The sequence below is a fragment of the Zeus faber genome (assembly GCF_960531495.2).
Source record: "Zeus faber genome assembly, chromosome: 1".
Classification (NCBI taxonomy): domain Eukaryota; kingdom Metazoa; phylum Chordata; class Actinopteri; order Zeiformes; family Zeidae; genus Zeus; species Zeus faber.
In genome coordinates this window covers 11,240,291-11,263,219 of record NC_137193.1, presented here as the reverse complement: position 1 = coordinate 11,263,219, position 22,929 = coordinate 11,240,291, and the positions used below count along the sequence as shown (strand labels likewise).

The 22,929-nt window shown below is 47.2% G+C and overlaps 3 protein-coding genes across 5 annotated transcripts in view; 2 read left to right on the top strand and 1 right to left on the bottom strand.

Annotated features, from left to right (window-relative positions):
* kiaa0319l (KIAA0319-like) overlaps window positions 1-449 on the bottom strand; it is a 33,027-nt gene extending 32,578 nt beyond the window's left edge. Inside the window, exon 1 of the mRNA XM_080003647.1 lies at window positions 239-449. The gene's annotated coding sequence lies outside the window, so the exon portion shown is untranslated. The remainder of the gene's footprint in view (window positions 1-238) is intronic.
* Window positions 129-6,515, top strand: ncdn (neurochondrin). 3 transcript variants are annotated; one of them, XM_080003659.1, is made up of 8 exons: window positions 129-210; window positions 1,106-1,309; window positions 2,011-3,028; window positions 3,325-3,494; window positions 4,219-4,457; window positions 4,938-5,153; window positions 5,356-5,498; window positions 5,717-6,515. In XM_080003659.1, the coding sequence occupies exons 2-8, from the start codon at window positions 1,121-1,123 to the stop codon at window positions 6,145-6,147; spliced, it is 2,406 nt and encodes an 801-aa protein (XP_079859785.1). In that variant the 5' UTR covers window positions 129-210; window positions 1,106-1,120; the 3' UTR covers window positions 6,148-6,515. The 3 variants fall into 3 exon arrangements, with proteins under 3 accessions (XP_079859785.1, XP_079859783.1, XP_079859784.1); XM_080003657.1 differs by lacking the exon at window positions 129-210 and adding an exon at window positions 735-786; XM_080003658.1 differs by lacking the exon at window positions 129-210 and adding an exon at window positions 907-928.
* A 2,067-nt stretch (window positions 6,516-8,582) lies between these two features.
* Window positions 8,583-20,395, top strand: tfap2e (transcription factor AP-2 epsilon; the record flags this gene model as incomplete). The annotated part of the gene is made up of 7 exons (XM_079998100.1): window positions 8,583-8,609; window positions 10,720-11,160; window positions 13,637-13,691; window positions 17,220-17,451; window positions 18,845-18,963; window positions 19,204-19,342; window positions 20,134-20,395. The coding sequence occupies 7 exons, from the start codon at window positions 8,583-8,585 to the stop codon at window positions 20,393-20,395; spliced, it is 1,275 nt and encodes a 424-aa protein (XP_079854226.1).
* Between the last annotated feature and the right edge of the window lie 2,534 nt (window positions 20,396-22,929).

Here is a 22,929-nt window from a genome sequence, read left to right as displayed (position 1 = left end):
CGTCCTACGCGGAGCAGCAACACACCACCCCGCGGGGCAACGGCCCCCACACCAGCGCGGAGGCTCCCCACCTGCACGGGACCCCGCGCCGCCATTTACGCCGCCCCTGCCCCGAAGCAGCTGTTGGCGGCAGAACCCGGACCCTTCGAGCGGTTCAAATCAGAGTCCGGGCCACGCACCGACGGTACCGACGGCGTGAACGACGAGACGGTGAGATAATAAGATAATCCCCACTCACACGCAGGGACGGACGCCGTCCTCCTCGGGTTTAACGGCCGTGGCTGTGGCTGTGGCTGTGGCTGTGGCTGTGGCTGTGGCCGCTGTCCGCCGCGCTCTAACCGGGTCAGCGCCGGGACAGCTGATGCCGCCGAGTGCGCCTTCCCTCGGACGTGGAATCCATTTATTCAGCCACTTCCTTATTGCGCCCGCTGCTGGCCGACGAGGACGGCGTTTTAATACGACGTTACACAGGAATATCCCCACATCTCAACCCAATTCTGAGCGGGGGATAATTTTTTTTGGTGGATTTATCGCGGGGAGGAGGGAGAAAAAAAAATAAAAAACCCCCAAAACACGACGCGAGACGTGATAAATAAATCAAAAATAAAATCACGAGCCTCTGACGCTTCCAAACGTAAACCAAAATGGCTCCTCCGCCTCCCAAGGATCGCTGCCCTGATTGGCTGAGCGGCCCCCCTCGGTGCGATTTGATTGGCCGTCGCTCTCTTGCGCGTTGGCGGCGCACTTCCGGGAGATGCTCACGTTTTAGCGTGGACCGCGATATAAGTTAGTTGTTGTTGTTTTTTGTTTTTCCTTCATGTTTTCATGGCGAAATGTTTTCACGTTACAATTGTTCCAACGGCTCGGTGAATGGCGGTGTTGCGAACATTTTAAATGTAAATCGTCGCACCCGTAGGAAGCCTGCACGGTAGTACGCGTTTGGGGTCTGTCGCGTAACTGTCGTTGGATACTGTTATTTACACCTATTTGACTTGGTCTGTTTGTCTGTTTGTTTGTTTGTTTGTTTGTTTGTGTTTGAGCAGCCATCATTTTAAATGTTTTTGGGTTTTTTTCTGGGGGGACCCGTTTCCTTTCACAACCCTAGGCGTCTTGTGAAGTCATGGCTGAAGTCGCCGCCGTTGTGAGCTCCGGGGCCGGCTCCGGCCGTCGGGACCCTGCAGGAGAGGAGCGGTGGGAGGCGGACGGCGACCCGGGCCTGACGGGTTCCCAGAGGGAGGTGCTGGAGCGGTGTCTGCATGCCCTCACGCATGCCAAGAATGACAGCCACACGCTGGCAGCACTTCTTCTGGTGAGTCAGCAGAACGACTAAGATGGATGGATAGACAGACCGACGGATAGACAGGTATACAGATCGATAGACAGGTATACAGATCGATAGACAGGTATACAGATCGATAGACAGGTATACAGATCGATAGACAGGTATACAGATCGATAGACAGGTATACAGATCGATAGACAGGTATACAGATCGATAGACAGGTATACAGATATACAGATGGATGGATATAGAGATCGACAGACAGGCAGACAGATAGATAGATAGATAGATAGATATACAGATGGATGGATATAGAGATCGATAGACAGACGGACAGATTGATAGATAGACAGATAGATAGACAGACAGATAGATAGATACACAGATGGATGGATATAGAGATCGATAGACAGACAGACAGATAGATAGACCGATAGATCGATATACAGATGGATGGATATAGAGATCGATAGACAGACACAGACAGACAGACAGATAGATAGATATATAGATGGGGAAAATGCAAACAGCCTTCACTTCTCCGCACACGCGCTTTGCATCCATTTCAGAGCTAGTTTCAGTGCTCAACCTGTGTTCAACTGGTTTTTGCCCAATTCCGGTCGTATCTTCTGACAGAACTACAACATTAAACTGTTGATAAACAACGGGATGATCTCGAAACTGGATCATGCCGTTGACGGTTTGTACTGTATTTCTCCTCTGTCTAGATCACTCGCTTGTGCCCGGCCAGCCAGCTGGACAAAGCAACCTTGAGGCGCATCTTCGAGGCGGTCGGTCTTAATCTTCCAGCTCGGCTCCTAGTGACGGCCATCAGGGGGGGCGAGACCTCCAGCTTGCCCCCAGAGGAGCTACTTTCCCTGGGCACAGCTCTGCTCGCCGCTCTCAGCACAGACCCCAATATGGCCTCGCACCCGCAGCTTCTTACTACCATCCCGCTTCTGCTCGGGATCCTAGCTGATGGCCCCACGTGGAGCCAACTGTCAAAATCCAAGCAAGGGCCGAACCAGTCAGACCAGGATGCAGCAGCAGAAGCGGAGCAAACCGGGCGGAGTCAGGATGATGAAGCCCAGTCAGGAAGCACACCTCTCCCCAAAACCGCTCCAAAGCCTGAAGAAGCATCACCGACACCCAAACTTGACAAGGCCATGGCTTCCGACTGCTACCAGATTTTGACGGCGGTGTGCGCTCTGCCGAGGGGCCCCGACCAGCTGCTGAGCAGGGGCGCCGTCCCGGCTCTGTGCAGAGCCCTGGAGCAAAACCAGGTCTTCAGCGAGGAGCGAGGCCTCCCCCTACTGGGCTGCCTCCTTTCCGGAAAGACCAGGGACAAAGCATGGAGCAAACACCCCGCTGAACTTGTCTCTCTGTTGGTGAGGGTCTCCAAAGACTTCACTCAAGCCAAAGACCAGGCCAGACTCGATATGTGCACCGAGCTGCTGCAGTTCCTCCCCCCGCCGGGAGGGGTGGCGGAGAACGAGGGGCTGAAGGAGGTTGTGTCCGGTCTGTGGGGGGAGTTGAGACCCATGTTGCAGGCCAAGTTGACGGCCAAACAGATCAGCCCCATCCTGGTCCTCAGTGCATGCCTGTTGGATCTGTACGGATGGGAACCCGTGGGGCCGCCCAAGTTCTGCTGTTTGCTGGTGAACCGGGCCTGTGTGGAGGTGAGGATGGGCTTGGAGGAGCTGCCCGGTACAAATTTGAGCCCCGAGCTGCAGCACACACTCACAGGTTGGTTTATTCCATAGGCTACAGCAATAATAGTATTTGTAATGTCAATGTTGTGTTACTTTTAAAGTTTCTGTCTGAAGAACGCTGTGTCAATTTGTTATGCGTCAAAGCATGCACCATGTCTATTTATGTTGAATTATTTCCCTGTAGTACTATACAAATGTTTACTTTTTGTATTGGAAGTTATTCTCCTTCCCTAATTTCCTTGTGAAAATGGCGCGTTAGTAAACAATTTAATCATACCAGGTGGTTATATTAGATACTGCAAACAACTATGAAACTATGAAACCCCCCAGGTTGCTACCGCATCATGGAGGCCGCCATGGAGCAGGCGTGCTGCCAGGCGGTCGTGCAGAGCGGTGCCCCACCAAAGCCTGCCATCTCTGGGCTCAGTCTGAAGCAGAGCCAGCAGGTCCTCAGGGTCCTGGAGGAGGCCTTCTCTGCTGTCATCTACCACCTGCAACACGTGAGCGAACAAATTGGCAGGAGATTGTTTTTAGTGATGGATTGCACGGATACCTTTATCTGGTCCTATAATGTTCTCATCTCTCATACTTGTCGCAAAGTTTGGATACCTAAATGCAATACCAACCAACTACCCGAATCCAAATACCAACATGAAATTGTTGCCGCTCAAAGTGAGATGGCGTGTTTTTGAATGTGGGCAACCGTTTCATATTACATCTGTTTTCTTGAAACAAAGCAGTGAATAAAGCAATTAAATGCATAGTGAAAAATAATGTTAAACGATCTGTGTCTTCTTAATCGGTGATCTCACCATTATTATAACAGACGTTTTCAGTATTCATATTGGTCCTCAGTATCTTGAGAGTACCCAAGAGTAAGTACTCTGAAATTAATTGTACTGGTGCATCCCCTTTTTTTTTTTTTTTTTTTTTTTTTTTTACCGAGCTCTTCAATAAACTACATAAGGAATATCCTTAAAATGTACACCATTTATACACCATCCATAGTATGTCTATCTTTTGATCAGAGAGGTGTACAAACACATGAGTGAATGGGGCCGGGGGGATATTAGATAAAGGCAAGACTAGCTAACCAACTCCCATGGGACACCAACAGTAAGTTTGAGTGTTGTGTCACTTTGTTACGGTGCAGTAAACACTACAAACTTGGGTTCACGTGCTCCTCCACTTTGTCCGCCCCTTTCTCTGTTTCTCGTCTTGAAGGCGGATCACACTCGCTACGGCGACCCTTTTATTTTCGCCACGTTCCGCTCCCTCTGCTCCTGGCTGGCCGAGGAGACTTCCTGCCTGAAGGAGGAAGTGACCGGCCTCCTGCCGTTCCTCATCAGCTACACCAAATCTCAGCTGCAGAGCGGGGGCCCGGACCAGGGTCTCTCCGATTGGATGTCTGAGATGTCCATCAGCCAGGAGGGCGCGGCCTGGACAGGCAGGGAGCCTCTGAGGTAAAACAAACAAGGATGAGGTTGCAAGATGGAGGCATTGAAGATTCTTTATGTGTTTGGCTATTATTATGGCTGGCTCTCTTCCGTACATTGGCTTTGTTTAGTGGTTCCTAAATGATCGTTTTCTTTATTTGCATTGGAAATTCTGAGTTGAACATCATTTAATGATTTTTTTAAATTTCAAATAGCTCTGGCAGGCTTTAAAAAAAAAATAAATAATAATAATAACTTTTACGAAAAAGAATATTGCCTGACATTTTCTCTTAGTTGTATCTTTGGATGTCTTATGAAGAGATTAACTACAAACAAACATATCAAAATTTGGCACCGAATGCTCTAGAATGTTTTAATGGGAGCATTGTCTGTACCGGGAATCTATGTTATGCCCATGTTGTAATTTATAAATAAATACTTCCATACACTCTAACCCTCCCTCCGTCAACACTTAAGTCTCCCCGCTGTCCCCCTGCACTTGATCAGGTATCTCCTCCCGGCTCTGTGCCACCTCTCGGCAGAGGAGGGCCCCAGGAAGGTCCTCCTCACGCTGGACACCCCGGCGCTGCTGGTGGAGTTCCTGTCGGAGGGCTGGAGCTCCCTAAAGGGGAAGGGCGGGGCGGCCTCCACCAGGGACTCCGGCATGGAGACGGCCTGCTCGGCCCTGCTCAACTTCACCGTCACGGAGCCTGAGAGAGTCAGGTGGGCGTCGACACATCCAGTGACTGTTTAGAACGATGGTCTTCTCGTAACATGGAGCATTATTACGATTTTAAGTTGTAAAATCTGGATGTAGTGTGAATCTTGTTTTTGATGTATTTATCAAAACCAAGGGGGAAAAAATAATTTTGCGAACTGTGCTCTGGATAAAGGAATAACGGTGGTTGCTTCTTGTTTGTTTTAGGAAGGACCCGTGTTTCAGAAGCCTCGAGTCCCTTCTGAGCGAAGCACTTCCTGTTTTGGTGTATAAGCCCCGCCTCCTGGTCCTGGCAGCCAATTTCTGCACTCTGGGGCTGATGATTTGCCGGCTCAAACCAGAGGCTGCAGGTGATTTTTACAGCAATTTCTCATATTAATTAATTTCACACTTTTTTTTTTTCTATTGATCACGGGAAACCTAAAAAACCTTGACCAAGTTGTGTATTAAGCACACTCAGAAGACACCACCAACTTTTACTTAACCATTTGCCACATTTTGCTTTTAAACGCCAATAAAATGGCCTCAATTTTGTTTCATTTTCCCTTTCTCCATGTCCCGGGCCCAGGAGAACCAGGCCAGAGGCGCTTCTTCTCGGCGGCCCTCCGGTTCCTCCGCGGCGCCCTGCACTCGGGCTCGGGCTCGGGCCCGAGCTCAGGCCCGGTGGTGGTGAGCCCTGCCTGGGAGGAGTGGTGGGACGAGACGGAAGAACTGTGGAAGCTGGGGCTACAGGCCCTGGGCGGCTGCGTGCGCGTCCAGCCCTGGATCACCGCGCTGGTCCTGGAGGAGGGCTGGCTGAAACACACTCTGGCCATGCTGAGGGCAGGCAGCGCGCTACCCGATCCCCACACACAGGGGGCGCTCGAGGAAGCCCTGTGTGCCATGGCGGAGCAGAACCCGCTCTGCAAACAAGAAATCGGCAACATTATGAAAACCGGGAACGATGAGGGAGCTTTGAGTTGCATGGGGAACCTGAGGAAATCAGTGGGAGTGAAATGAGTCGCAAGCAGACGGCTGCGCCACCGAAGGGAAATGGTCTCGAGTTGGGGAATGGCGTCATGAGGCCATAGCAGCTAAACAGCAAAGGAAGACACGGAAGCCTTATTACATCAAGATCTCTCGCCATCCACGTCAGACTGATAATTGGATAACATGTTACCTTGGCTCTAAGCATTCTAAATGCAATATGCAAGTCTTTAAAACCAAGTCGAATTGTCTTACAAATTAGGCACATTTCTGTGTATCCATGGTCAATATTGCAAAATACAAATGTAGGGGAAAACTGACGCGCTGGAAAGGCGCCATGTATGTCAAAATTAAGTTGGGGAAAAAAACAAGCATTTAATAAATAAATATTTTTATTTAAAAAAATAAATTAAAAATAAAAAGTGTCTTCTTTTCTATCGAGGTTTCATCTTTTTTAAGACGGTGAAACTTTCCGGTGACAGTGACTCAATGCATCAAGGAAAGAGTAACATCACCGTAATCATTTTTGCAGTCGTCAGTTTGAAAGTCAGCTCAGGATTCTCACGCAGCCTGGAAAACGTGGAATTTTGTAATGCCGTTTACCAGTCATGGAAAAGTCATGAAATATTACAAGATTGCCCGAAATGTCCCACAAGACCGGTTCTGGGGGTCCTCGTGAAACAATAGTGAATGTTTATTCTATGAGAATAGCGGAATTAAGTGAGACGGCCTATTTGAGTGGTTTGGGTCTTAAATATGAATACATGCGCGGGTCATGTTATGTCCTGGAAAATGACCTTAAAGGAGAGAGGGAACCCTGCAGTTGCCTGTCATATCTCCACGCACCACTGGATGGCGTGCTGAGCCCTATTTCCGTGGGACGCGCTGCACGGCGAGACCTGACGGTGGAATTTGGAAGTTTATCAGGATACAATCTGCTGTACTGCTCTTTATTTCCAGGAGATATCAGACATTGTTTCAATTGTATTAAACTATAACCTGGAATTGTACGCGCGTAAATTACGTCTACATCACTTGAAAACGGTGATCATTCGACAAACAGTTCAAGTGCACCCAAATGCAACACAAATAAAAATGAATGAGAATTTATGTTATTTATCATCTTGTTAAGTGCAACACGGAGCAAACGTTTATCGTGGAAACGTTACATCTATTGTGAAATTGCGCTTAACTCCACGTTCGCTCTTCCAGGGGTTTTACGCCGGCGCCCGCCCCGACCCGACCCGACCCGACGCCGCGCAAATCCGCGCGTAATTGCGTCCTTTGTCCCGAACTTTGCGCCCTCTGCGGAGTCCCTTCGCCCCGCACCCCTCCCTCCCTTCACCCATAAGACTCCCGTATCGCTTTCCAAACTATACTCACTCTCCCGCTCACCTCCAGTCCGTCGCTCTCACAGACCATAATAAACAGCCCGCAGACCGTAATACGTGTTGCAGACTGACTTTGAACGCGGCCATGCTTTGGAAATCCAGGACCAAGACGGAGCCCTACGGTGCTCAGGTAATTTTGTTTTCATCTTTTTTTTTATTTTTATTTTATTTATTTTTTATTTCACTTTTTCTATCACGCACAGCGGCGCAAAATAGGACACGGACTAGTTGCCGTTTGGATTTTCTGTTCGTACGTTTGACCAACGATAATCTTACAGGATCAGTCGCTCTTTTGACGTTTTGCTGCTGGAGATTCGTTCTGTTCCATTGAGTGATTTATCAATTTTCCGCCCGGAGCCGGAGACGGGGCCCCGTGAGCCTCTGCTTGTGCAGAGAAAAACGCCTCGTTTCGACCGACAATCAATTGAAACACTTGATGTCTTATTTTTCAATCATTCATTAGTATAAAAAAATAAATAAATATATATATATATATATATCCATCCAAATATATCTCCCGAAATATAACTGAGCAAAAGTGGCTTTTGGTGCGTAAAATCTCTCCGGGGCGGCTGACGGTCCACCTTTATTTGGAAACGCCAATCCGGCAAAAGTGAAAGCGGGTGAGTGAATGGATGAATGAACAGGTGACCGAGTGAAAATATCTCTTTAAGGGCAGCGGACCCCTCCCCTCACTCCGAACGAACCTATAAGTAGCTGATGGGGAACATTAAGGAGCCACAGCAGCGGTGGCTCCTCCGCAGTTCGTGCGTAAAAACAACAACAACAACAACAACTCCCCGCAGAGTGAAACAATCCGTCTCTAAGAGGAGAAAACCGAACGTTTGGGGTTGTTGTGTCTTTTTTTTGTTTTTGTTTTTGTTTTTTTGTTTTTTTAACTTCCATGGGGCCGAGCTGACAGGCGGCCCAGCATAGTTGTGGATTTACAGCTCCGGTTCATGCGGTGACACCGTCCAGACCCTCAGATCCTCTTTTGGGGTTGTTGTTTTTTTATTTTATTTTTATTTTTTTTATTTCTGTTTATTCCATTTGGGGCGTTCGGGCGTAGTGGCCCAGATGTTAGTGCACACCTACTCCGCTATGGTGAGTTCTCTGTTTCTATCTTCCTTCGAAAAAAAAAAAAAACCCCAAAAAAAACCCTGTTTCCCCAAAAAAATCTTTACATCCGCCCCGGTCCTGTCGCTTCGCATCCCCGCGGGAGGGTTCGACAGTGGGGAGCGGGATCGCCTGTCCGCGGAGATCCACTCTGTATGGGAAATGTCACGGCGAGGGGAGGGGGGGGGGGGGGACGCTCCGTCAAACTGTCCCCCGGAATAGTGCTCCCAAAGCCCGCGGGAGAATGTGAATAGAGCGTCGTTATTCACCGTTTCGCCACGGAAGAAACACCGCGCCCGTGTTTTGTTTTGTTTTGTTTTTTGTTTTATTTTACGCGCGGGGCCAGTGGCCTGCAGTAAAAAAAAAAATGTCAAAGGATAACTCGATAAGTGTTGCTTTCCGTCCTCATTTTCCTGTTATTTTGACCACGCTAGGCAGTCGAACGTGTTGAGGAATGAAAAGTGGAAGCCTGGAGCCTCCGCGGCGTCCACGGATAATGGACGATTGTTCCACCGCAGCGCAATTGATCTGGTGACCCAGCAACTGGGGGGGGGGGGGGGGGGGGTGATCGAAATTCGCCAGGCGGCATGTGGACGGAATGTAGGCTAGTGGGGTAGTTTGTTTTCAGACGTTTTAAGACATCCCGGAATGAAATCCGAGCACGGGTCTCGATTGTCACTTTTTATTTTACTGTTATTCTTTTTTTATTTCTGGGTATTACCGTCGAATCACTTTTTACGCACGGCCGGACGCGCCGACGTGCCGCCGCTTTGGTGACATCGGGAATAAACAGACCAGTCTATTTGGAGTCGTTGGCACTTTATTTGCGGCGTGTTGTCCCCCCGGGGGGACGGGCCGGCGTGGTGGTCCGCCACTGACCTGTACCTGCGTGTCCTTTGTTGGGTTTTAAAGCCTCCTGGCGCCGGCGGGCATCGAGTGCCAGTGCGCATCACTTCAAGCCAGGCGGCTGCTGTTCCCAAGCTGCTGCAGGTGGAACCGCTGCGCTTATTATGGGGTTGACTCGTTTTAACTTATAGTGACTGTGATTTGTAACCTGCTCTTTGTGATTTCACTCCAGTACGCTGGGGGGGGGGAAATGAAACGACACGGCTTATATATAAGTAATTATATTCACCAAACATTTGTATTCTTTGCTGCACAAATATTTTCCTTTACGTTTTACATGAACAATTCCCCTCAAACCAGCTTCATTATAAAACCCACTAAATGATGTGGCTTGTTTTAATTTTTGCAACTCAATATATATATGTTTTTTACTTGGGGCTACAAAACGTATCCAACGCAATAACTTCATAATAACTCTGATGTCTTGATGCAGACATTTTCATTCCCACTTTATGGTGGGAAATAAAATCATAAAATGAAGCTCTTAAAACAGGATGGAAAAATCTGTAAGTGAGCGCGTTTACACAACTTAAATACCCTCATCTACTTACCGATGCTTTAGAAATGCAGAAGTTGCAGTTGCAAAATGCATATATATATATATATATATTTTTTTTTTTTGTTTTGTTTTGTTTTCTTCCAATTGTCTCGTTTTGCATGAACAACTCTACTATTTCAGCTGTTTACACCGGTGTGGGTTTTGGCAATTCAACATCTTTACTTCAGGCTACATAAACTTGGCGTCTTAAGTTTACAGAGTTCGCAGAAAATATTGACATATTCAGGCCTTATATGGCGTTTCAGAAATGTGAAACAAGTTGGCAAAAGTTAAAATCACTTTTTTTCTTATTATGATTTTGATTATTATTTTTAATCAAAGTTCCTTACACGGGGGGGGGGTAATTGGCTTGGAGTCATTGGGTCAACTGAAATAAATTCATACTTTTGTTTATATCTTTATTTCTAAGGTGTTCTCAACTAGAAATTGAGAAATTAAGATGCATATTTTGAGTTGAGAAAAATATAGGGTTATGAAAATCAAACATTTTTAAGGTGATCCACTGAATGAAATTATCAGCGCATTCTTATTGTTATTGTTATTGTTATTGTTATTCTTATTCTTATTCTTATTCCGTCTTACAGCATAGCTTTTTTGAGACTATTATTCTAATGTGTATCCTCTTTTCCGCAGGAGCGCTCAGACGGCCTGAGCTCCACTCCCAGTGCGCGCCTCTCCGGGCTCCCCTCCCTGAACCAGGCGGCCTACTCCTCGGCCCCGCCGCTGTGCCACACGCCGGCCTCGGACTTCCAGCCTCCGTACTTCCCCCCTCCGTACCCGCAGTCCTCCCTGTCCTACTCCCAGAGCCAGGAGTCGGCCTACTCCCACCTGTCGGACCCCTACCCCTCCATCAACTCCCTGCACCAGCACCAGCAGGCGGCCTGGCACTCGCAGAGGTCGCGCTCCGAGGAGGGGGTGCTCCTGTCGCAGTCCCACCGGGCGCTGAGCCTCGACCCCCGGCGGGAGTATCCGGGGGTGCCCCGGCTCCTCCACGGCCTGGGGGAGGGGGCCGCAGCGCTGGGGGACGGTCCTCTAGGGATGCACCTGGGGCATCACGGCCTCGAAGACATTCAGGTGAGTTCATCTGGGGGGGGGGGGAACACTTCAGGAAGCTGACTACACACGTAAAAAAAAAATCAAATCGCCTCTTGGTTTTCTTAAATATATATATTTTTTTGTCATTAATTGTTGTGAATGATGTGATGGCAGATTTCATCACATCATTCACCAGAAGGAGTGGAAAGGCCTGAAATTAAAAAAACTAATAATTTTCATCTTTATACATTTTAAATCGACAAGTAATCAAAAAATAGAAGAGAAAACAAATGTGATTTATTGCCTTTCCCCCAAACTGTTTCCATCAGGTGCTATTCCAAAAAGAATAAAAACCTGTAGCACACATCTGTCCATGATAATGATAGATATCAGACCCCACTTGTGCTTTATGTACAAGTGGATGAACAAGAAACAACTCAAAACCTACAACATCAAGCTTATCTGAACAGGCTGCCTACATTCAAATGTAAATGATCTCTTGTGAAGAATCTATTTGGAAAAAATGGATTGGCCCAATTGAAATCCTCCCGTTAACAATGGAATTGAGTGTGATATGTACTTGTTTTGACGAAATGCATTTAGCCTGTTTGCTCTTTTCCATTATTCTGATTCTGATTCTGATTCTGAATTCTGATTGCCTTTGATTAAATGTAAATAGAAATTAATGGTATAATAATAATAATAATAATAATAATAATAATAATGATAATAATAATAATAATAATAATAATAATAATAATAATAATAATAATAATAATAATAATAATAATAATAATAATAATAAAAGCTATCATTTCCATTACAGCCTGTTAAGTGAGGGTCACAGGAAAAAGCCAAACAGTTGATCCTGTTTATGCAGATCTGTTGCACAAAGTGATTTTTAACCTTCATGGAAATTTTATTTTTTATTATCGTTATTTTATTTTATTTTTTTGGGGGGTGGGGGGGGGGGGTTGAAAGAATGGTTGCTATGGTTTATTGAGCAGTCAGCCCCCACCCCACCATCACCACCACCAGCGGCAGCAGGTGCACGTGCAGCATCCTGCCCCCACCCTCCTCCTCCTCCTCCTCCTTCTTTTTTTTTTTGTTTTTTTGTTTTTTTGTTTTTTCCCAAACGCACCGGGACCAATCGATTCTCTGCTCGTTAACAGAGAGACGCGGCTCCGCTCCGGGGTCATGTCGCTGTTAAACGCTCCTTTCTTAACGACTTTTATTTGATTAATGGATTAAAGGCTTTGGTTTGAACCTTCTCATGAATTTAACACAAAGTGTAGGATTTTTAAACAAACGCAGACACACACACACACACACACACACACACACACACACACACGGCACTCGTGAAAAAAAAAAAAAACCCCTTATTAAAGACTTGTTGTGTTGGTTCTGCAGCGTCGACTGCTTTGGGTGGCTTCAAGTGTTCCATGGGCACGACAAGGAATGAAAACCTTGGATGAATATAAAGACCTGAATATCGACACGTATTGTTGTCATAGTTTGACGTCTTTCGTTTGCTGCAAATAATCGGTGTCGTTAAATCCGTCACTTACGCGTGGGTGCCGTTGTTAATAATCCAGTTAGAGGTCGTTTTTAAGTCCAGCTTTCCAGGTTCCAAATTGCCGCAATGTGAATGGTTTCAAGTGGAATTGGTCTTAATCATTATTCTAAAACCGGACACATTTAAATTTATTTTGCAAAAAAAAAAATAATAATAAGGAAAATAATAATAATAATCATGAAAAAGCAATAATAATAATAATAATAATAACAATAACAATAATAATAATAACAATTATAATAATAATAATAATAATAATGATAACGATATCCCACAAGCAGTTGAAGTAAGATGGAAGTTGATGGTTTATGATCATTGCATAGTAATACTGATGTCAAGGCCTGTGTCTAAAGATTGTACCAACTGTTGGGAACATTTAACACTTCCTTATTGTTTAGATATTATAAAGCACTCAAAACCTGTGTAAATTCACACGAAAATATTATAAAACGTTATTCTTTCATTAAAATTGTATTCATTTATTTTGTGTCTATTTATGATCATGAATTTATTTATGTGTGTATGTATTAATTTATTTGTATTGTTATCCTTATTTATGTGTGTGTTTATTTATTTGTTTGTTAGTTTATTTATTTATTTATTTTATAGTTGTTCTCATTTATGTGTGTATGTATTTATTTATTAATGTATTTTATAGTTATTCTTATTTATGTGTGTATGTATTTATTTATTTTATAGTTTTTCTTATTTTTGTGTGTATGTTTTTATTTGTTTTGTTGCTATCCTTATTTATGTGTGCATGTATTTATTTATTTTATCGTTTTTCTTATTTTTGTGTATTTGTTTTTATTTGTTTTGTTGCTATCCTTATTTATGTGTGCATGTATTTATTTATTTTGTTGTTATTCTTATTTGTGTGTGTGTGTGTGTGTATTGGCCGTGAATGTGACGCTGACTGGTGTCTCTCTGACGCAGGGCATGGAGGAAGCATCCGCCCTGGGCATCCTGGACCACTCTGTCATTAAAAAAGGTAAGCTGTGTGTGTGTGTGTGTGTGTGTGTGTGTGTGTGTGTGTGTGTGTGTGTGTGTGTGTGTGTGCGCGCGCGTGTACCTATAGGCCTATGATCTGTGCTGTATGACAATGCTTAAGGGGTGACAACACTCTGCTCTCTCTCCCCCTCTCTCTCTCCCTCTCTCTCTCTCTCTCTCTATGTCCATCACTCTCTCTCCCTCTCTCTCCCTCTCTCTCCCTCTCTCTCCCTCTCTCCCTCTCTCTCTCTCTATCTCTCTCGCGCGGACACGCACGCACGCACACTATAAATAATTCTGTTTTGCTATTTCATTTGAAGTCAAGAAGTCCTCTAATACCAGGCTGCAGACTTCACCCTAAAGGCACACATTGTTAATGAACTGTTCATGGTCATATGAGAGAGAGGGAGAGAGGGAGCGGGAGAGGGAGAGGGGGGAGAGAGATGGAGGGAGGGAGGGGGAGAGAAGATGGTGATAAAAGAGGATTTTAGGGGAAATTTGCAGAGTGTGATGGCTCCAGAATTTCCAGCTCTGAGAGACATGGTGTTATTCAGGCACATTTAGAAAATCCAAGTTGCCTTTAAACTGCATGCTCAAGTGGGAGCCCTGGGATTCTTCCACGGTTAAAGCCTGCAGGGGAGCGAAAAAATGGGGAATAGCTAAATACATTAATAAAATGCTTCAAATTTAGGAACCCACCGTTGAAATAAACTCACCTGCAAAGTAAATGATCATTAATACCACAGAGCAAAATACTGCAGCTGACAAAAAACGACAGGGATTTGAAATATGATTCAAAATTGAAATATGTTCTATATGCATTCAATTTGTATATGGAAATGCTTTGCAAAATTTTGAAAATTAGATGCCTCCAACTATTAAATTCACAATAAAAAAAAAACAAATCGACAGCACGTGCAGGGCCAATGGCGTCTATAAGGGTCTTCATTTGTGAATTCTAAGTTGACAACCCCTTAAAAAAAAAGAAGACATATTTAGATTTTCTTCAAGTTGATCCAATGGCTTGTTTTTGTCGCTGTGGACCGACGTTTGTGATGCGATTCCCCAGCTCGGGTGGAACCGCTGCGGAGCCGCGTCGCTGTTTCCCAACGAGGGGGTAGAGTGAAATCCCCGCCACGGCAGGGGTGGAGGAGGCGTTGGGTTTAAAATCCCCGGTGGGGTCGCGGGGGTTATAGGAGGGCGGCAACAAAAACCCCGAAAAGGACGGGGCTACGGAGGGAGCAAGGGAAAAGGGAAGGAGCGGGAGACGTCCGTCAGAGAAAAAGAGGGGGCGACATGGAGGACTGTGGCGACGAGGAAAAACAGATGATCCCAGGGAGGAAGAGGAGGGTCGAGGAAGAGATGGAAGAGAACGGGAGAGCGATCGGTTTCAAGGGCTGGAAAGGACGGGCTTGAACCCCCCGGTTGGACTCCCTCCCTCGTGGTGATGGGGATGGAAAGGATCCGGGGGCGGGAAAAGTAGGAGTAGGCCGATACTTCTGCTCCAGGGCTCCCCCCCTTTGCCGTACAGTTTCGAGACATTTCGACGACTCGAGGCGACTTTTCGAGCTTTCTCTTTTATTCGAGTCCACTTCAAAGCGGACGCCTTGCGTTTGCCTTTCGACGACAATGAGGTCGGAAAAAGAGCATTTCCGACTCTGAGCCCGCTGACGAGCGGAGTGTCGGGACATTCAAAGTGAACTATCGGCGGTTATCGACGTTATTTTACCTTTGATAGCGGAACTACGTTTAAAAACATACAGAATTGAGTTGACTTGAGTAGGACCTCTCCGCATCACCGCAGGAGACACGTTCCCGTCCGCTGAGCGTGAACCAGGAGGGGGTGGTACAGCAAAATGTGTGACCCTGTCAAATTATACGACACTTTAAAAACATTTTTTTTTTTTACATATTACATATACATATAAAACCGGATCTGGACGCTGGAAGCGAGAGCATGATAACTCCCTTGTTTGGGCCCCTCTGGTATTTCGGCCCCACACTCGTAACGACACAACACTTTTCGATGGACGAACACGAGAGCACGGGAGGCGGTCAGAGAGAGAGTGACTAAATCATACATCGCCACGCTTTTGACGCCTCGAAATCCATAACTTGACGATATTCTGGAGAGTGCCACCGGTGATTTGATAAGTTGTTTACACACAAGAAACAATCCTTAGTAATTGGGATATTATGACCGAGCAGGTAGAGGCGTTGGCTCATACAGCTAGAAGCTCAGAAAATTGCGTTAATCTATTCTAATGCTCCTGAAAGACGATATCTAGTTTCGTATCACAATATCTGTATTATCGCTATATATTGCCATTTATAATAAATTCTTTTTTAGACTTAGATTGTGATTGGCAACGTTCCAGCCTATCCTAATCCCTTAGGCCCGAGACAACAGATTGTCGTTCACAACATTCCACACAGGCCTCGATAAAAACCAAAAACGAAAAAAAACAAAAACAACCGGCGAAACGAAAAAGAACTTTTCTGCGACCCGGAAATTTGAAAAAATAAAAAATAAAAAGTCACCGCCGCGGCGACGAAAAGCGAGCGTGAATCGGAACCCTTCCAGGTGAGAAGCAAAGCCCCGCGCGAGAAATCTGCGGTCGTCAAAAAGCCGAGCCACCTGCCGTTCCGACAACAGCATCGACGAGCAGAGATCCCCGAATTAGAGCTGTCGGCACAGGGGAGAAAACAACGCCGAATACATTAGGAGCAGAGAGGGAGGAGGGCGCGGCGCCACGCCCACACACACACACACACACACACACACACACACACACACACACACAGGTTCAGTGTTTGCAAGCAAACACACTGCTCTCCAGCAACGTCTGGGCTCAGGCGACTTTCTGCGTTTCCCAGCGATCGACCGGGGCTCGACAGTTAACGGTTGCCCAGTTGCCCCACAGGCACCCAGATTCGGGCCGTTGTCGGCCATCTTGCGCGGTGTGGTTGCCCTGTTGTCAACCACTATTGAAGTTGCAAAAAAAAAGCACTGTATACCTCTGAAACCTCTGCCTAGTAAAATGAGCCCAAGGGAGATTATGTGAGTCCATTTATAGTAAATATATCCAAAAAATACATTCCTATCAATAAATGTTAAACTATCGTCTCATTGAAATATGGGTTATAAGTACCCACAGTATATAGGATCTCTAACACTCAATTATGAAATCATTGTAAATCGGCAACCGTTTTATCAGCCTTGGCAACCGAGGGCGGACGCATGGTTGCCAACGTGGCGACCACTTCTAAAAGTTGGTGGCGGGACCTGATGACCAACTGTTTCTGTCAAAGTTGACCCTTTTTGTGGATTTCATCTGTTCTGTTCTCTCTTACACAGGCAGACAGACAGACAGACAGACAGATAGATAATAGATAGATCGATCGATAGACAGATAGACAGATGGCTAGATATGTGAAGTGTGTATAAAATTGACAGTGTGGCCCTTTTGTCCCCGTTCTCTCCCTCCCTCCCTCCCTCCCTCCCTCCACCTCTCCCCCCGTCTCCCAGTCCCCATCCCGTCCAAGCTGAACGGCTCGGCCCTGTCGGCCCTGTGCCTCACCAAGGAGGGCCTGGGCGTGGGCTCCGTGTCCAACCCGGCCGAGGTGTTCTGCTCGGTGCCCGGCCGCCTGTCGCTGCTCAGCTCCACCTCCAAGTACAAGGTGACGGTGGGGGAGGTGCAGCGGCGCCTGTCCCCACCCGAGTGCCTCAACGCCTCCCTCCTGGGCGGGGTCCTCCGAAGGTGAGTCATATAAGTACAACGGGGGCGGTTCTGCGTTCTTCCGGAGACGAATTGAGGATGTTTCAGGGGGTTTTCTCACGGGGGGAAAAAAGAGACGCCGACCCCTTCACCAGATTTATTGTAATGGCGACCGGTGCGTTGTTCTGTCCAGATTGGCGGACGAGCCTCTTGTCAGGTGTCGAAAGTCCTTTAAAAAAAAAACATCAAAAAAAAACAAAACCTACTTTCTGTCATTTTTTAAGCAGAGAGAAAAGGGTTAGAAGCACAAAGTGACCTTCTACGGTTGTTGTTCGGAAGCTTGGCCATCTTCCCAGCTGCAGGCGACCGGGGACATAGAAAGGAGAGGAGATGTAAAAATGCTGGATTCAGTGAGGAACTCCAGTTTGGTGTTAAAAAATAAATAAATAACATAAATAATAATAATAATAATTAAAATAATAATCCTCGACCCCCCCCCCCCCCCCCCCCAAAAATGTCCAACCTGAAATTCAAATTAGTTTTGGACTCCACCGTGTCACACGCGCGACAGGGGCTGCTTTGTATGAGGCCTTTGGAGAACAGCACCTGGGGGCCTGGTGTCATTATATCTGGGGTCAGGGGGAGTGGACCCAAAATAGGTCATGTGGCTGCATCACAAGAGCAGCGATGTGGTTTTATGAGCCAGAGCTCCATGGCCGAAGGGGGAAGCGGAATAAATTGTGGATATTTTAGGGCTGCGTTTAAAAATAAATAAATAAAGCAAGTAAATTCAAATAGGAACACCTTATCTGGCACATCTGAGCGTAACCCTCAACCCTCTTCAGCTTCAACCACATCTATCCTGGGTGTAATATATATATTGCATTTTGTATATTCTGTATGTTTTTATATATTTATTTAACTTTTTTTGTGGCTTTTGTATACAGTTGAGAATTTAATTTGATTTTTTATTCTTTATTTTATTGTTACTCCATTTTTTTGTTCGATTTTATTTTATTATTATTATTATTATTATATAACTGACTGTTAAGCTTTTTTTTTTTATCCTCTGGAACGTGAAACGGACCAAACCTCACCACGGCAAATTCATAGTAGATCCTAGAATGTATCTGGTGGGATACACTGATTCCGATCGCGAGAAATCGATCCCAATCACACACCCCGTCCAGGAGAACGGAGTTGAAACACGGAAAAAGCAACAGACGAGTGAATGAGATTAGAGAAGTTGAGCAGAGCGAGGATGGAGTGCGAAAAGCCAAATACCAGACACTTTTGAGAGTAAGACGGTGACCACGGAAGACGCACGAAATGCTCCGAAAAAACCCCATTTAGACACACAGGCGCACGCGCACACACACACACACACACACACACGGACTGTCTGCTAAAATCTGCTGTGGCGTCTCCCCCTCAGGGCCAAGTCAAAGAATGGTGGCCGCTGTCTGAGAGAGCGTCTGGAGAAGATTGGCCTTAACCTGCCTGCTGGGCGACGCAAGGCGGCCAACGTCACTCTGCTCACGTCTCTAGTGGAGGGTAGGACACACATGCACGCACGCACACACGCACACACACACACACACACGGTGACCTGTATATTCCTTGACAGCAAGATACACACTTTAGCGTGGCCACGTTCTCGCATGAGCAAACCTGAATAAAACGCTCGTCGCGCGCACGTCTGCTCTATAATCCGGGGCTGGGGAGGCGTCATTTTGTCTCACTCTTCTCCTCCACCTTCTCCTCCACCTCCTCCTCCACCTCCTCCTCCTCCAGGTGAGGCGGTCCACCTGGCGAGGGACTTTGGGTACGTGTGCGAGACGGAGTTCCCGGCCCGGGCCACCGCAGAGTACCTGTGCCGGCAGAGCGAGCCCGAGCAGCTGCCCACGCGGCGCAGCATGCTGCTGGCTACCAAGTGAGTGGATGTCAGGGGTGTGCGGCGGAGGAATTAGTTGGAGGTCGGGGAGCGGCTGCAGAGAGGCGGCGCAGAGAGGCGGAGGCTGCACCGTGCAGCTGTTGGAGGGAGTGAGAATGTTATGGCAATGGTCCTAGACTGGGTTGTAGTGGTTTTTTTCCTTGAGATGAGATAAAAGGGAGTCAATTGAATTCTGGTGCATTTAATCTGGTGGTCTGATATAGACAGACAGACAGACAGACAGACAGACAGACAGACAGACAGATGATGGATAGATAGATGGATCGATGTAGAATCAACCTAAAAAACAAAAATCAACTGTAAAAAGTAAACATCCACCTCTATTAACAAATTCACGAGGGAGAGAGAGAGAGAGGGAGAGGGAGGGAGAGAGAGGGAGAGAGAGAGAGAGGGAGGGAGAGGGAGAGAGAGCAAGAGAGAGAGAGAGGGAGAGGGAGAGGGAGGAGAGAGAGGGAGAGGCAGAGAGAGAGAGAGAGAGACAGATCACTGGGAGGTGAGCACTTGCAAATATAAGATACAGGATCAATATGAAAGGGTTTAACTTTTGACCCATTGAACTATGGATTCCCAATTCTCCTACTGGCGGTAGTTAGAGGACTGAATAGCGTGGGAGGAAAACTGAAAGCTCTGTCACGAGATCCACCTGAACGATGCCTCGCAGTTTGGCTTGGTGGGCGATCACAAAAAAAACCAAAACAAAAAAAAAGCGAAGGTCCCTGGTTGTTTCCCGTCGTAACCCATCCTCCCTCCGCCCTCTCCCCTCCCACCAGGGAGATCTGCAAGGAGTTTGTGGACCTGATGTCCCAGGACCGCTCCCCGCTGGGGGGCAGCCGCCCCACCCCCTGCCTGGAGCCGGGCGTCCAGGGCAGCCTCACCCACTTCAGCCTCCTCACCCACGGCTTCGGCACGCCCGCCATCTGCGCCGCGCTCTCCGCCTTCCAGAGCTACCTGCTGGAGGCCGTCAAGATGCTGGACAAGGGAGAGGGCGGCGGGAAGAGCCACCACGACAAGGAGATGAAGCACCGGAAATAGAGCGGCGGAGGGGAGGTGGATGGGTGGGTGGGTGGGTGGGCGGGCGGAGGGATGGGGGGGGGGGGGGAGGGGGGGGGACGCTCATTTTGCCTCCCCCCTCGACACGGACTTTGGGACTTTTGTTCACCCTCCCACAATCCCCGGCGGTGCTTCTGGGTGAGACGGCGGGGGTCGGGGGTCGGGGTGATATTCCGTACTGTAACGCGTCGCCTGGAAAGCGACGCGTGGACCTTTCTCTCCGTCGCCTCTGGGTCGGACGGACCGTCGGTAAAAAACGAGTGATTACACTTAGGACGGGGAACCAGCAACTGCTGTTTCTGATTCGTTTTTGGGTTTTTTTCTCCCCCCCCCCCCATTGTTCCAGATGCTTCCTTCACCTGTTTTCTTTTTCTTTTTACATGTTTTTTTTTAAGAACCCCCTTCTCGGTCCGCCCCCTTGCAAACAGACACACACACACACACACACACCCACACACGCCTGTTCTGGAGTGAGGCCATCCCGAAAGTCGGCGGCCAGTCGACGCCATATCTGAGACGAGAAGAAAATAATAAATAAATAGTTTTGTTTTTCCTTTTTCCCCTCTCTCTCTCTCTCCACCAGTTTAAACTCCACCATCTTGGATAAGCCGTACACATTTAATTTGAAATGGCTTGTCATGCGGGGGCAATTTTTTTTTTGGGGGGGGGGGTTGGTTTTTTTTGTGTTGTGACTTGGGGTTTGAGTCATAGGCAGCTAAAGGAGACATGCTTCATTTTATTTTAGCTTTGTTTCGTTTTGAGCGCGGGGGGAGGGGTAAGTGTTGATAACTTAAGAAAATGACACAAATCATTTTGTACCGTCTGTGTATGTTTATTATTCATGTTAATACTGTTGTTATTATTATTATTATTATTATTGTATTACGGCATAAATGTAATATATTATTAAAGAATTAAGAGGTGATGCAGGGAGTGTGGCAGTGTTTGTTGTTTATTGTGGCCGAAAAAAGGTCAGCGAGCACATTCAAATCCAACTTTTTTAACCGTCGGTTGACCCCCGATTGTTGAATTCTCGCAACGTAAAATATGACGGACTCCTCGCCTTCTCTTGCCTCCTGCGACGTGTGCCTTGCTCGAGAGAACCTCGGCAGGAAAAAAAAAAAAAAAAGTCTCTCTCTCTAATCTACTCTACCTCTCTCTCTCTGCCACGCACACAAATCACACTTAAAACAAAATAACAATTACCGATGCAAGCACGCGCGCCCCAGGGGGCCACTCAAAATTCAGGGCCCATTTACGCCTGGCTCCGACGGGGGGGGGCACGGGTGGTGCGGAGGAGCCATCCCTGTGAGACGGCACCACGACCAGCTGCAACAGGAGGCGGGGAGCGACAGAGAACCCTCCCTCACAACGCTGCCGTACCTGGGAGAGCGGGAAGAGCGACGTGAACCACCAACCCCACCACCCCCCACGTCACACCTCCATCCGCCCTCCGCCCATCTGTCGTCTTTCTCTCTCTCTCTCTCTTCCACATCGCACAAACACATGGATCTAATCACTACTTTCTCTTCTTGCTTTGGTCCAAACCGGGATGAGATGTAGAGATTGATGTCAGCACGTATAGCCCTTTAACACACACACACACACACACACACACACCTCATCTCCTTAACTCTCCTCCCATCTCATCATCCCGTGTCAACCTCCCCCGCCTCCCCACCATCCATCCGTTTATCTCCCTCTCTGTAACCTAGCCTCCCCTACAGCCCCCCCCCCCCCCCCCACCTCCTCGCCTCCCTGTTCCCATTTGTCTCTCTCCCTCCCTCCCCCCTCCATCCGACACTCAGCGGGGCTGCTCTCCATCTCCCCGTGCCTTCGGGCGAACATATGCTGCCTGTACCGTCAGATTCCGGTGTGTTTGGGAGAGGAGGGATTGTTTAATGTTTATTAATCACCTGTCTGCGGCGAAGTGTGGAGACACGTGTGGTGGGGAGGCGCGCGCGCACGCACACGCACACAGACACAGACACACACACAGACACACACACACACACACACTCCCTCTCTGGATTATACACTGGTTTACATAAACCACAGGCAGATACATACACACCCTCCTACAAATACACACCGCCGTATAGTAGCTGACAGTCCTGCCAATTTTTACAGACATTTGACATGTTTTTACATATTTAACGGCTGATATCATTTTCATTATAATGTAAGTGTGTAACTAACTTCACCAACTCTGTTGTAAAATATTTAAGTTTTCCCCCCTAAAATGATCAATCTTCAACCTGCTAATTTCATGGTTTTCACCAGTAAACACGCAGGAGAAAACAGACACTTCACATGGTATGTGACTGTCACACACACCCATCAAAGTGAGGTCTGAGTAAATACGCCTGCTCAGTGAGGACTGATGCACTGCTAAATAAATAGTCAAATTGGGTCTCATGCGCGGGCATGTACGTACACACACACACACACACACACACACACACACACACACACACACACACACTCTTTCGACGTAGAGCTGAGTACGCCACTAG